Source organism: Bidens hawaiensis, unplaced genomic scaffold (assembly GCF_021521415.1).
Source record: "Bidens hawaiensis isolate Kalapana, Puna unplaced genomic scaffold, B.hawaiensis_p1.1 tig00031772_1, whole genome shotgun sequence".
Taxonomy (NCBI): Eukaryota; Viridiplantae; Streptophyta; class Magnoliopsida; order Asterales; family Asteraceae; genus Bidens; species Bidens hawaiensis.
The window spans coordinates 176,712-192,924 of record NW_027495367.1 but is presented as its reverse complement, the minus strand read 5'-3'; the positions used below and the strand labels follow the sequence as shown (position 1 = coordinate 192,924).

Here is a 16,213-nt window from a genome sequence, read left to right as displayed (position 1 = left end):
TGTATGTAGTTGAGTCTAATTTAGCTAGTTTACGTAATTTAAAGAGTCTCGTGGGTTCGATATCCGGACTTACTTAATTGTACTAAAGTCGACCGGTTCACTTGCCGGTTAGTAGTTTTAGTTAAGTTAAGAGTCTATAATTATTACTTAGTGTCTATATTAGCGTAATTTTAGTTAATAAATTTATAACTACTTTTAGCACATCAACTCTGCTCACCACACACCACTAGTTCACCACGGCTGCTGCCACCTCCACCTCCATCCACCACCAGCCAACTCCTGGCCTCACTCGACCACTCCACCTCCGGTCTTTACTTTCCGGTAAGATTTCTTGTATTTAGGGATTTAGGGTTATGTTTAAATTGGAGTTAATTTGGGATTTAGGGTTTATGTTTTAATTGGGATTAATTAGGTATTTAGTGTCATATTTAAATTAGAATTAATTAGGGATTTAGCCTTTAGTTTTATGTGTAAATTGGAATTGATATTAGGTTTTTGGTTCAAATTTTGTTTATGGAACTTTGAAGATGAGTAAACAGCCTCTTATTATCAACCTTTTTAAACGTCAAAGAAAAGAAAACGAAGTTTAAATATTCCAACTTCAAGTTCAAACATGTGCGACTCTTTTATTTTCTTATTTAATTAAATATTGTGTTTATTTTTATTGATTAAACTTTAAAACTACACATTAACAATATGTGTTTGATCTGATCGAAAGATATCAATAAAATCATTGTATTAGTAAGTTAATAAGTTTGAATAATTTTCAATATCATTAAGCAAACAAGTTTTGGTTATTTTGATGCGCCCATTATAAACCTACTTGTTTTGATCCGCCATTGCAAATGGGTTAACTGGGCCGGTTCGCTTGTAACACGAAGCCGAGCCCGGGACGCGCCAAATGCGTAACCAGACACCCGTACAAGCAAAACGCGTTACTAACCTCCGCTACGCGCGAAAGATAATCAGGCCCCATAAACGCGAAACTGGTAAAAAAAAATTTTCCTTAATGTACGTTTAAAAATTTTTTTACGCTACCCCTGAAATTAGTTTCTAGATACACCACTGGTTAAAAGTTATAGATATACCGTTAGCGAGTTCTATAGCATAGGGATTTATTAGTTCACTAAATGACATATTTTCCAGGGATAAAAAGGTAGTGGAAACAAAACTTCTATCGGCACCCGTATCAAATAATACTGAAGCGTACTGACCAGAGACTACGAATGTACCTGTTACTACGTTCGGGTCTTGTCGTGCTTCTCTTGACCCAATTACGAAGGCACGTCCTCTAGGCGCACTGGAAATTAATGCTTGATTTTGTCTTATAACTGCTCCTTGATTCAGCTTGGGGTAGTTTCTTCTTAAATGCTCTGTGCTGCCACATTCAACGGAAGCACGACGATTCATTGCAGGTGGGGTCTGCTGGCGGGTTGGTTGAGGTTTAAGTGGTTGTGAATAACGAGGTTGGGTTGTTTGAGATGGTCGGTTTACGATTTCCATACCGGCTCAGAAATTAGGGGCATAATGCCCAATCCTTCCACATTTCTGGCACACCGGCGATCTACATTCACCCACATGATGATAATTACACTTGTCACATTTCGGCCAGGATTCTTTATACCTATCTTGTTTCACCTCGGAATTGGTCATGGCGTAAGTTTGTGTCATCGGGTGTGCACGTTTAGTCTGATTTCAGTTCGTTTTATACTAGACGGTTCCCCGGGCATTCTCAGCACACCACTTCTCACCAAATCAAACGTTACCATGCTGAATTGAGACACAACATTTTTAAAAGTTATATGACCAACCAAATTAACTAGACTCCTTACTTCTAGTGCTAAACCCCAAATATAGCATTCGATATGCTTAGCTTCTAGAGTTATCAAACATGGCACCTGGCAAACCAGTTCGTTAAAATTTGTATACTCCAAGTGGTCCGCTCCCTTCATCTCTAGACTCCAGAGTTCGTGTTCTAGTTTTTGAATTTCATTCCTTGGACAAAAATGATCCAACATTAGAGTTTTGAGTTCTGCCCAAGTCATCGGTTGATTGCATCTTGTCCCCGGATTTACACCGTAGTATTCCACCACATCATAGTATAGTCAACATCCTTTGAGATGAGCCATATTACATTGTAATCCAATGACTAAACTCCCCCTTTTTCCGTAGCTGTCGAATACTTTAACATCGAATAGTTTAACGACGAATACTTTAACGTCGAATACGTTAACATTGAATACTTTAACGTTGAATACATTAACTTCGAATACGTTAACATTGAATACTTTAACGTTGAATACGTTAACTTCGAATATGTTAACATTGAATACATTAACGTTGAATATGTTAACATTGAATACGTTAACGTTGAATACTTTAAATGCAAATCATCAGTCGCCATACTTTAACTCCCCCTTGACTGATGATTCTCGGGCTTGTACAGACAGACAAAACTCTAAGTCTTGTAAGCAAACCAACAACTCGTTACTTATCATATCAGATCTCCCCTTCAAGAAAGCAACTCCAGGTGATCATCCCGATCATCCAACTAGTATATGATAAGGTTCAATCTTTCAACAATCAGCAACAAGTCATCAGCTATTTATCATGTAAGGCCCCGTTCCTGGTAACTCTACTTTGGTGTTGGATTTACTCATAAACACAGTTCTAAAATCAGAGTTAATTAAAACTTTCGTGGAATAATTAAAACTTCATGCATTACACTACAAAACATCGAATCTTGTCTTAACAAAAGTTAACTTGTCTTAAAACATAACATAATAATTCAAAACATTTCTTACCAAGATGCCAGTCTTCCAGTCCCTGCCACACGCCATCCTCAAGCCAGCTCCTTCAATCTATTTACCTGCGTGCATACTAAAAGTCAGCTACGCTGAGTAAGTTCTAGAATTATTCTTACACATCCATTATTTACGTACAAATGTTATTTGGCACCATTCTCACATTATTCTTACATAGCATACAACTATTCTTACATTCTTGCACAGATATTATAAAGGTCTGCCACCCAACCTCTTGTACAGATATTATAAGGGTCTGCCGCCGACCTTTTGCACCGATATCATAGAGTCGGCCACTCTATTCTTGCCCAGATATTATAAGGGCCTGCTACCCTAACTCTTGCATTACATTCTTACTTGACTCTTTCAATCATGTTAAGTTAACAAACTAGGCCCATACAAGTTCTTACAACTTTCTTTCATTCTAGCATCAATTATTCACATTAATCATACACACATATGTATTACTAGTCTTACAAGTATGCACACAGCCCCGAAAACATTTCAAGAGAAATGGGGCTAGAACTCACCTGAAGACGATTCCTCTCTGAGTTTATCGTAATTCCCTTCTTTAACTGAGCTCGGCTAACTGTGTAACAAGTTACGAGTATCAATTATCTGTTACTACTACCTCTTACATTTAAGTTAAAGAAACCCTCAACTAACGGGGGTTCGGGGGCAGCGCCCCTGGTAGCGGGGTCTAGGGGCGGCAGCCCCTATCAGGGTCTAAGGGGCAGAGCCCCTGGCTGGGGTCGAGCTACCAGGTCAGCTTGGAAAATTTTTATTTTCGTTAATAAGTCCTTTATCAAAAATGCATCAGAAAATGGATCGGGTCACGTTTTAGCAACAACTTAAAACAATTCGCATGGGAATTTCGCTTCGCATAGAAGTTTCACTTCGCATGGAAGTGCGATGTGAATTCTTGGATTCGCATGGCTTGCGTGATGCGAATTTCTAGAAATTCGCATGGATGTGTGAACAAAACTTCCTTTTCTTCATTTTTACCATTTTAAAGCCATTTTACTCCGTGCCTCTTCCTTAGGACCCGATTATACTTTTTTTGTGGGATTTGGGTTGTACCAACTTTGTATACCCGTGTTTTATGAGGTTCGAACATCACCTCTTTGTCCTATAACGCACTCGTAAGGTTATAACTTACCAAGTTTATATTTTTCTTATATCTTTACATCCCGATCTATAGTTCTACCAGTTTGCATGCCGAGACCAACCATAAAACGTAACCTTGTTGGCCAAAACTCACCTCTTAGTCTCGGTTGGGTTCGGATCTGGACAACCCGAAGATCTAGCGGTGATTATTGTTGTTTGATGGTGTTTACACACGAGACTCTTCCTTAGCTCGGATTTGGATCCGTGTGTTAGAGAGAAAATGTGTGTGTGTGTTCTTGAGTGTGTGTGTTGTGAAAGAAAAGAAAGGGAGTGGAGTTTGGGGTTTATATAGAGGTTCCATGGGCCCTAGGACCCATAACCTTTCCCAAGCCCAACCCAACATAATCTAATCACTAACACACAATCAAACTAACGACACACAATTTATAACAAAACTTTCTGTTATTTATTATTCTCAAAATACGGATGTTACATATCAGCACCTAGTAAAGCAAAAATATCTTTACATTTGACCTCGTCACACATCTTCATGAACAACCCTATTATTCAGAATCGTTCTCTTCGGTTTTTCCTCTCTTGATAACGTTCCTCCAAAAATATCAACTTTCTAAGCTCTTCTACATCCCATTCGCTTAGATGCACTACTGTTTTGGGCATATGATACAAAGATCCAACCTCCATTAGTCAACCCTGAACAATCTGATTCTTAAATCCGATGACAAGACTTGTATTGCATTCTTCAACAAGATCAACCGATTCGAGAATTTTCCCCTTGAACAGAAGTAATCCGCCGACTACTCGTAGCCAACATTGCCTGGATCAAAGTCCTTCAGAAAGAGGTAAATGAACAAAACTCGTATCCCATATAGTTAGGTTTCATCTCGAACAAATCAATCAACAATAGAAAAACAATTGCAGTCTTGAACCCAGTCAAACGTAGCTTCAAAACATGTATTACCCCCCCTCCCCGAATTGTAGTACTTTTTCAAGAAACGCTTGCAAACGTAGGTAGATAATAGTATACAATCCTTGAAATTTTTATCTCCCCCTTTTCTTGACAAATTCGGCAAGGTCTTGAAACAAATATCAAACATTTCCAACAAAATTCTCTTTAAATTAATCAGGTTCTCCCCCTCGGTCAGTAGATACGCATGAAATGTCGGCCGGAAAAAATATTGTAAAATTTTCAAGAAGAATGTCCCACATATTCGAAATATCCTAGAAAAATTTTGATTAAGAAAATTTTCCAAAAATTTGTGTCCTCATTCGTTACAATTGAACGAATGGAACTCATACGCTAACAATATCCTTATTTGTTAAACCAATTCACGAATAAAGTCAACACTCGTTAGAATTCACCCTCATTCGCTACCCATTGAGCGAATAGGGTCTCATACGTTAAACGCCCTCATTCGTTAGAACAGTAAACGAATGAGGTCTCATTCGTTAAGAGTTCACATTCGTTAAACTCATTAATGAAAATCAGTAATTTAACGAATGAGACATTGGGAGCAGTTACTGTAGCACCCGAAAAAGCGTAAATCATTGGAAAATACTGTTACATCGTTGGAAAAACAGTTTTCTTCGCTGGAAACTGCAAATTCAAGCTCTATCCATGGCGAATTCATAAATTAACCTTCAAACCTTCAAATTAACAATCCGGAAGCATCATGAAGGTTCGAAATTACATTACGGTGATGAATCCATTATCAATTTTAGTTGACATCCATTGATTCGTCCACAAATTGATCAAACATTAACATGAATATCAATGGCAGAAATCATCAAAACGCACTCAAATTACTAAATTAAACCACCAGATTGTCACTGAAGGTTCGGTTTTCATCCAAGAACACAAATCATCAACCAATTTCAATAATTATCCATGGATTCCTTGTTAATTTCGTTTTGAAGGTAACTTAACTCGAAGAACATGAATTGACATATCACGAGCAACCGTCTACTATGATACCAGTTATAAATACGTTACACGAGCCCGAGATCTGGTCACAACAGGATACGTCAATTCGTAAATGAGACGATATACGTTAAAGGTTGATCAATACTTTATTGATACATTATACTGAATACATTACATACTGAATACATTAGGCCTAGAGAGAATCCGACATGGTAACGTTACATTAAGAATAAATAAACTCGGATCTCTACTTACATTAGCCATGGAAGGCCTATATATATGCATCTCTCAATCGTTAAACACATCTAACAAATGAGGCCTCTCATTCGTTAGATATACCTATCGAATGAGGCTTCCCATAGAGAATGTCCTCCATTCGCTAAACATTCTCAGCGAATGAACATTACTTTAACGAATGAGCTTTCATTCTTTACATTGTAATAACCTTCGTTTTAAAAAGCAAGAGGTGAAGAAAAGCGACGGGGTTTAAAACAGAAGCGTGAAGCGCCAGGCGCAAAAGCAAGAGCTTTTTGTACACGAGGCGAACATACTTATATAATTTTTTATATGTATATATCATGGATTTTTAGCATCCCGACCCATAATGTAGCTATATTTAACCATTAGTTATGACTTAATATATAAACTACCTATACATACAACCTAAAAAGCATACTGTACAACATTTAGAAGCTTAAAAACCACTAGTGTACAAAAGGCGAGTGCCTCAACTTCGCTTAGGTCGTTTTTTTTGCCTAAAACTCCCGCCTCAGGCTCATCACTTAAACATTATTCGCCTTGACTATCCTAAAACAAAGATGCCCTTGCCATAGGTTGCCTCGGCTCGCCTCAGGCCCGCTTTTTTAAACCAAGGTAGTAACGAATGAGCTCACTAACTTAACAAATGAGCCACATACGCTACATTGTTAGAGTATATGCTCATAGGCTAACGAATGAGTCTATTATATAATGAATGGACCTCATTCGCTGAATATCCTTAGCGAATGAGCCATATTACATTGTAATCCAATGACTAAACTACTTCTAGCCTATTCGATCAGCTGCTGACAACAAATCATGCACTACAAAGTTTATAAGTAGGCTAATTTTAGTTATCTATAAAAAAGTTGTGCTATAATATTTCTTAATTATGTTACTAAGTTGGGCTCGTTTCAAGAAAAATCCCAAACAGGCCCAAAACGAGTGTAAGCGGGTTTTTCGGTCAGACCCGAACTCAACTTTTATGTTGTGTTCGTTTCCAACTTGTTAAAAATATTATTATTAAGTTGATAAGATGAAAAGGATCAGTTTTTAGATGTTCGAAAAAAAACTAAACCAAACCGAATAAGTGCATAAGCGATTCAAGTTCGTTTTTTATAAACTCACACTATTGTGAAATTAATTTTAATATAGAATCAAGTTCTAAACGACTCGAACACGTGAGGAAAAAGATAACTTAACATACTCGGAAGAAGAATAAAGATAACAAAAGAAAAGGTCTTGAACTTGGATGGTTGAGTTTATGAAGTTAAAGTAAAAATAATCAAAATGAGAGAATAATAACAATGTTTTGTAGATTTGAGTTGTGGCAAAATAAAATGAGATGGAAATGAGCTCTAAACAAAAGAAAACATTTAAGTTTATGTTCGTTTATTTAAAAAAATGAACACTTGTGCTCGTTTATGTTCGGTTGTTTAAAATCTAAACAAACAGAATTGAACAAAGATAAATGAATATAAATGAACATATATGAACAATGTAAATGAAACACAAACAAACATAGCGAATATAAATGAACACAAATTAACATATATAAACATTTAAATAGATAACTTATCATGATAATATTTAATTATTTTCTATTAACACATTAACGAACATAAATAAACAAACATAAATGATCATAAATAAACGAACGTTCATAAACATAAATGAACAAATGGAGCATGTGTTCGTGTTCGTTTATTTAATTAAACGAACACAAATTTTTGTTCGTGTTCGTTCGTTTATTTACGTTTATTAAATAAACAAACATAAACGAACTTCCCACTGAACGGTTCATGAATAGTTCACAGGACGTTCGGTTCGTTTACAAGCCTATATACATGTATTTTCCCTATAAGGTATAGATGGGTATAAATAATGCAACACACATAATACCTACTTTCTACGTAGTCAATATCAGTGCTATATCGGTGACATATCGGTTATCGGTCCCAATGTGAAAAATCGGTCAAAGCATCGGTCAGGATATCGGTACCAATAATATCGACGATATTGACTGATATATCACCGATTTCCCCAATATCAATACCTTTCTACTTAGTTCTTTCATTTGTCTTTCTTCTTTTTGCTGCTATTAGTGTTTTAAGTCTTAATTGTCAATTGTTAGTGTTTTACAAGTTGCAAAAGGTTATTTTGTTAATGATAGTATACGAATTGTTAGTGTTAAATTGCTATATATATAAATTCTCCATGTTATTAAAATTATCAAAATCCCACCACAATAACCTATATCTCAAATATCGACCCTTGACCGATATTCAATTTTCTATCACATTAACTGCATAGCCTACTTTAACAGTTTAACCATATGTATTAAACACGCTCATTTTTTGCCCCAGGCCCATTTTTCAGGCGAGGCTCAATAAATGCACTTTTAGTTCTTAGGCGAGCGCTTCGGCTTTGTCTAATACAGCAACATGAGAAAATAAAAGCCCGAGCAAAAGAAACGCAAGGAGTGCTAAAGGCATGACATTGATACATTTTGTTATTTAAGTTTTGGAATTGCAATTGAACTTGACTATTTTAGAACTTTCAATACTAATTAGATGGTATAAAATGTTATATAATAACTTTTGTTTATTTATTTTGAAGAATAGTATTATTTTTCATATACATAATATATTTTTAATTTTTATTCAAGTGCGGTTTTTTTTTCAGACCCTCGTTTTTGTTTGCGCCTTGCGCCTAGGCCCCAAGCGAGACCTATGCCTTGAATGCGCCTAGCGCATTTGAAAACTATGACTTTAACATAGTAAAACGAACTCTAGTGATTATTCTTTGGTTTAACAGGTAACACAAAATAAATAATAGATAACACCTATTGTTAACAAGAAGAACAATAGACAACAACAAAGTAATAGAGTTTAGAAACGGGTTATTAAACTTATTATGCCTTTTTATTTTTTCGGTTTGTTTGTTTTTCATTGTACACATAACCGAAACCATCGGTTTTGCGAAAACCTAAAACCAAATTGTCGGTTTTTATTTCAGTTTGGTTTTCAATTTTTTCGGTTTTGGTTATTTTGTTTTGATGCACGCCCCTAATTCAAGCACTTTGTTCTTTGAATATCATAGATATTGTTTTGTTTTTTGTTTTCTGTTTTTCGTTTTTCACTTTGTCTTTTTAATGCAAATAGGCTGCTATGTATATAAGAAGCATATAAATTTATGATCATTAAATTTGTTTTTTTAATAAAGTTAACGATTTTGTTAGTGCGATTGTTGAAACTTAAATTTGATTTATAGGTGTCGTATTTTTATTATGTGATGAATGTTACATTACCCGAACTGTTGAATCGGCTAGAAATATTTTATGTCCGACCCTATGAAATTGGAGCAACTATAAATAGTAAACCCTTGGAAAAAATTTATTGATCCGCCACTATCTGAGTATGTAAAAGAGAGCGGAAACATATAATGTGGATGACAAAGGTAAAAATAACAATCAATGATATAAAGTAAACTAAAAATGATATTCACAACGCTTTCAAGTCGTTGCATGCTAAACCATAACTTAAGACGATCGATTAGTAAACATAAGAAAAGGTAACACACACTGTAAGAACAAGGACTACCTCAGTGCCCACCTTCATGTCAAAAAAATAAAATGTTATCTAAACGATGTATATTAAGTGTGCTTTGATTTATTGTAACGATAACTTGACTCTACCTTAGTAGTAAGAATTCAACATTCTCTGTTTATTTGCTAGATGCCTTTTGGTGGCCTCAGTTAGTCCTGTTTGATGTTATCTCGATTCATATCAATTCGATGTTTACATGTACAAGTAAAAAAACATATTCACATCTACGTCTTTTCACATTTATATTTAAGAAGGGGTGACGTCTATAGCGTGTTGCGTTAAGATTGTTCATCACTTAGGGTGTGTTTGGGATTCCTTATTTTCATCAACTTATAACTTATAAGCTTTTTAAAAAGTTAATAAGGTGTATAAGGTGTTTGGCAAACTATAAGGCCTTATGGATTTTAACTTATGAAGAATGCAAAATAAAAGGGTTTGAAAAGTTAGGAATTTATAACTTATTAACTTAATGGGTTTGATTTACCTATTACACCCTTCTAACCCTCAAACACATTACACTTCTTTTAAAAAAGAGTGTCGTTTTTAGTCATTTTGGCTTTTCCCAACACATAAGCTAATCCAAACATTTTTTTCAAAACTTCTTTTAAAATATTAATATGTTAATAAGTCCTTTTTGTTAAAAGTCCTTTTTCTCTTAAATAAGCAATCCCAAACACACCCTTAGTTTGAAACCAAATCAAAAATCAAAATTGTAACCCGAAAAAGTAACCTAACACGAAATTCGGAATTGGTTATGGAATTTTCAAAATCTTGAATTTCTTTACCTAATATCTAGAGATGGGAAAAAACCCGGTTTTGGATCCAACCCGGTCGTATCTGACGCACGGTTATGGACCAGTTTCGGTTCCTCTAAAAAGTTGTGCCTGGATCCGGACCAGGCGGAACCGGTTCCACCTCTACACCAGACTTGGCCTGGCCAAACCTCGATAAATTCGGGAAAAACCGGTCAAAAACCCGACATTCCCGGACCCGAATCTTGAATTTTATTGATCATACCCGGAACCGGTTCCTAAAAAAACCCGATTTACCGACCACTAATATCATGTCCAAACCCAAAAAACCAAATTAAACTAGGCCCAATTTCCAAGCCCACTGTTAAAAGCTTATGTCAGTTCAAGCCCAAATTCAATGCAGCCCAATGAAGCTATTTTGACTAATTGACCACTATTATAATATTTATTATTATATATTTTACTTCTATGACAGTCCCAATTCACATAAACCCTAATCCAGATTCCAGACAAATTCAACGAGTACCATCACTTTGTAAGTTATTTTGTTTTGAATAATAATAACAATAATATCATTACATTTAAATTTGCACACTGAAAGATGATTATTAATTATATAAATAGGTTAGTTATGGCTTATACTTAAATTAATTGAAATTGAAACTGGTTAATTAGTTTAATTTAGGGTTTGTTTTTATTTATTCAGGTGTAATAAGTTAATATGTTTCAATTAACCAAATTGGAGCATACATTTAGACTGCAACCTCATCTTTTAACCATTTCTTTAGATAAAGCCATTAAAGGCGAGCTCGAGCGGCTCTTCGTCGATAAGGTTTGTTTTTTAATTCGGTATTATATGCGTGTTCGTATCATCAAACTTAATTATGATATAAATATCTTCATAATACAGGTAATTGCAAATTTGGGGCTATGCATATCTGTATATGATATACAATCTATTGATGGTGGTTTTATATTTGCCAATGAGGGTGCTCCAACTTACACAGTATGTTATTATTCTTATTATTATTATTTTTATTATTATTTTTGGGTTTAAGTTTGTTTATCGATGACATCATTTTGATCTAATTTGGCAGGTGAAATTCAGGCTGATAATATTTAAGCCCTTCGTAGGAGAAATTATATCTGCGAGACTTAAAGAGTCTAATGCTGATGGTTTACGGTGTAAGTTTGTTTATATAACTGATTTTGAGTAAGGTTCATGGTTTATTGTTTTAACGTTAATTGTTAACACATGTACTGTATTGATTAAATTAATTTGCAGTATCACTTGGATTCTTTGAAGATATATACATACCGGAATTGCTTATGCCGGATCCTTCCATTTCTGAGCCCGACTCAGAAACCAAGTGAGTTTTCAGTGGCAATTTTTGAGATAAAATTAAACCCTTTTTTCTTTCTAATTCCAGAGGCGGCATAATGGGCTGGCGTAGGCTTGTAAATGAACCGAATATTCAGTGAACCGTTTGTGAATTGTTCGTAGCAAGTTCGTGCAGCTTGTTTATTAATAAATGAACGGACATGAACAAAAATTTTCTTCATTTAGTTAATGCACGAACATGAGCACACGTATCATACATTTATGTTCGTTAGTTTACGCTTGTTTATATATTTAATTAATTCTTGAGATCCACTTCAATTTAGTTTAGTTTTATTAGTTTTTCAGGCTTCGAAAATAATTGTCCATGTTTAGTTTTAATTGGTGTTTGCTCGATTGTGTTTGTTCATCTATGCTCACTTCAGTTATGGTCGTTAGTGAATCGTTTGTTTATATTATTAACAAACTAAATAAACGGACAAGAAAAAGAAAACAATGCCCATTTCGTTGTTAGCGCTCGATCGCTTGTTCTGTTAAAGTTTAACGCGTAGTTATTAAAAGCCCTCACTTCTTGCGCCTAGGCCCATTTTTCAGGCGAGGCTCAATATATGCTTTCCTAATTCCTAGGTGAGTGCTACGGCATTGTCTATGCCAAGAACATGAGAAGATAAAAGCCGAGCAAAACAAACACAAGGAGTGCTATTGAAACTAAGGTCTAGGAGAGGTCAACTTACATTTGAATCTTGACTATTTTAGAACTTTTGGTACTAATTAGATTATATTAAATGTTATACAATAGCTTTTGTTTATTCTATTTGAAGATTAGTATTGTTTTTCATACACATAATATATTTTTAATTTTTTTTGAAGTGCGCTTTTTTTTTCCTTAGGCCCTCGCTTTTTTGTGCCTTGCGCCTAGGCCCCAGGTGAGGCCTATGCGTCTTGAGTGTCTCTAGCGCATTTGATAACTATGGTTTAACATACGAACACGAACATGGTCCATTGGGGTTTGTTCAGTTCGTTTACAAGCGTAGGCTGGCTAAACGGATTGAGTAACATGTTAAAACATGTTGGTACTTGTCAAGTTGGGTTGGCCCAAAACGGTTTCTGCGCGAGCTTTGACAACCAATATCGGTGTCAAAAATGGTTCCAATAGTCTTATTATTTAAATAATAATTTTGTTTCTTGAACAACTATTTTAGGAGGGGTTATACATTTCAACAGGCTGGGTTGACTTTCTACTAGTATGACCTGTTTTCTTTTAACATTTATTTTGCATGTTTGATCCGTTCGAGTAAAACGTAACCCTGAACCCTGATTGACGCGTGTGCTAATTTTGTTTGACCTGTCCAGGGGTCAAGTCAAATGGTTTTGGGTACCTATGCATACTAATGTGAAATATTTAATAGACGGGCGAGATGAGGTTAGTAGTTTTAATTAGGCTCACATTTATCTTTTTTATTAATTACAACGAAGTTATGTGTTGAATTTTTATATTTGTGTGCAGATTAGGTTCCGGGTTCAAAATGTTAAGTTTCCTGAAATCCCAAAAGTGCAAAAAGATTTGAAACCATTTGCACCTATGGAGATAATTGTAAGTTGTATAAGATTCTTTTAACTTTGTATTGATGGACATAACTTTGAGGGAAAAAATTAAAACTATTAATTATTTTAAATTTTGAAAGAAGTTAAATCATTTTACTCTTGCAGGGATCACTTGTGTCGGAAGGTGGTTTGGGTCCCATTACATGGTGGGGTCCTGATGATGATAATGATAATGATAATGATAATGATAATGATGATGATGCCGTGTAGGGCAGCACATACTCTCAGAAACAGGTTATTTTGATTTAGGTTTGTTTGCAAATCTTGAGTTTTATGTTAACATTCTCATTATGCTAGCTTAGTATTTTAATGTTTGGATACTGCCAACTCTTTTCACGGAAATGTATTTGATCAATTTAGTTTCATGGTTTCGGGTCAAACTGAAACAAATTATTGGAGGCAAATGTAGAGTTTTTCTATTCAGCAGGCATAAAAATCTTGAATCTGACAGCAAACAATGCAATGCCAAGAACAAGAAACATACTGTAAATATCGAATGATTACATATATACAAACTGTTAATATGCTTCTGTTAGGATTGAACAAATTGAACCCTAACAGCCAAATGAAGATACCTCTTCGCTTAATGAAAGTGATATACTAACTGTGATTTAAAGTATGTTGGCCCAGACTTGATCTTTGATATTGAATTGATAAAAGATAATAGATGAACAAGATTATATGAACACACTTTGATTCAAACTATAACTTAAATTGAATGAAATAACCGTTCTGATGTAGCACCTATTTATAGATCACCAAAACGGGTGATTCTATGGTTGCAACCTTTCAAGAATAACAAGATATAGATAGGGGTGTGCAAAGTTGGAAACCCGACCCGATAACCGATAGTTACAAATTATTGTGACCGAAGACCGGACCTTATCTGGTGGGTCGGTTTCAGGCTTTCACCGATTCGGTTTTCCGGTCTTATGCTCATGACCGAACCCGATTTTAGTTGCAATTCAAGCTCATTTTTTTCCGATCTTGGTGTGAGTTCAAAGGCAATAATTTCATCCAATCTAATGCAATTGTGTGTTCCAGATGATAACTAATTCACACACAAACATGATCTGCTTATACAATTCTACATCAAATCTTCAACTTATTCGGTGCGTTTTTTGTTGTTCTTCACCATTATTCCAGGTACAATGAATTTATAAAATTCTTATTCCTTTTACTTAAACTGATAAAATTCATCATCACAGATGCATGAATTTGTTATTAAGGTGTGATTGTTGTTTAAACTTGTTAATTAAGGAATCAACTCAATAAACTATATGTTTCTACAATATTTTTTCGTAAGCGCACTCCAACTGTTTGATGAAATATCTGACTCAAGTTACGTTCATTATCACTTGCTCGGTTGATCGTAGCAGAACGGTAGAAGGCTGAATTGGAATTTTATTTACGTTCAAGTAAGTCGCATGCGTTTTTTTTAGGGTTATGACTCACATATCCTGTTTTTTTGGTTACTACAATCTATCTTCGGGTTTTAGGTGCTCTTCACCGGACCGACCCGAACCCGACCCAAGATTGATTGGACCAAATATTAAAGACTGAATGTATAAGCTTGTAATTACGGTCGGTCTGGGTTTGGGTTTTTTCATGCCGGTTCTTCAGGTTTTTTTCGGGCCGGACCTAAATTTGCACACCCCTAGATACAGACACGTGCTTTTACAGTTACAAATTTAACATACTGGCACTCTAACCCTTAGACTTTATAGACTTGTTTAAGTATAACTTAAACATACTTTCAACTAATTACATTATGACCTTTATACTTGAAGATGAGTGATTAATACTACAAAGTAGCCCAAAAGGCTAGGGTGAAAATTTGAGTATTTGGGTTGGTTTTGTGAGGCGTTGTAACATCCCGACCTTCGGCGTAATATGTAGGGGCGGTACGTGCATATTACTCACAAGCTCATGACACTATTAATGTGATAAATATAATTACTTCATTTCATTAAATCAAAAGTACACAATTTGGCACTAATCAAATAACAATACAATAACTATGAATTACATTATAAGATGTTTCTAATAACCTAATGGTCCAACTATCTAGTCTTCAATTCTCAAATTAAACTTCAACCTGCAACAACTTTAAAATAATATATTTTGTCAATAATGTTGTTGAGTATTCATAAAGTTTTGTATAAGTATATAATTTGAAAAGTGTAAAATTCACAAGTCAAGATGTAACGTCTCAATCATAGAATAAAAGAAACTAAATAGATGATATTCCCGTTCGCTTGACATAAGTCAAATCTACTAAGGAACCCTCGTTCGTCGAGCTACTTGGAGTACAGATAATGATAATGATACCGTCAAACGTTCCAACAAATGTGGAAGAATAGGCGGCGCAAGTACGTCCCGTCGGACCCTCTCACTTTGCGTTTGAGTATGTGTATGCATCTCTTCCACCAACAAAAACAATAAACAACTAGTACATAATCACATAATTTACAAGCAATATGATACGAAACAAATACATACAAGACACGTGTGCGAATTTTAGTTTACAACATGAAACATGAAATAACAAATAGAAGTTTGTGACGTGCTACACCCCAAAACATGTAAAAGTAAAAAGGGGTTATGAAAACTCACATGTTAAATAAGCACGAATGAGTAAATAAGTGAAGATGGCTTTGAGTGAGTTAACCGAAAAGGTTCGGTTCAACGAGTGACCTTAGATAAATAAATAACTAGGATCAAAATGAGGTTGAAGAAAATAAGAAAAAGGTGGCCGACATGTTCAGTTTATAATTCTTAGACGAAAAGTTTGTAAA

The 16,213-nt window shown here is 35.0% G+C and overlaps 1 protein-coding gene across 1 annotated transcript; it reads left to right on the top strand.

Annotated features, from left to right (window-relative positions):
* Window positions 1–11,177: 11,177 nt before the first annotated feature.
* LOC143582518 (uncharacterized) lies at window positions 11,178–13,625 on the top strand. The gene is made up of 7 exons (XM_077065059.1): window positions 11,178–11,303; window positions 11,382–11,477; window positions 11,569–11,656; window positions 11,757–11,841; window positions 13,164–13,233; window positions 13,318–13,404; window positions 13,521–13,625. The coding sequence occupies exons 1-7, from the start codon at window positions 11,193–11,195 to the stop codon at window positions 13,623–13,625; spliced, it is 642 nt and encodes a 213-aa protein (XP_076921174.1). The 5' UTR covers window positions 11,178–11,192.
* The last annotated feature ends 2,588 nt before the right edge of the window (window positions 13,626–16,213 follow it).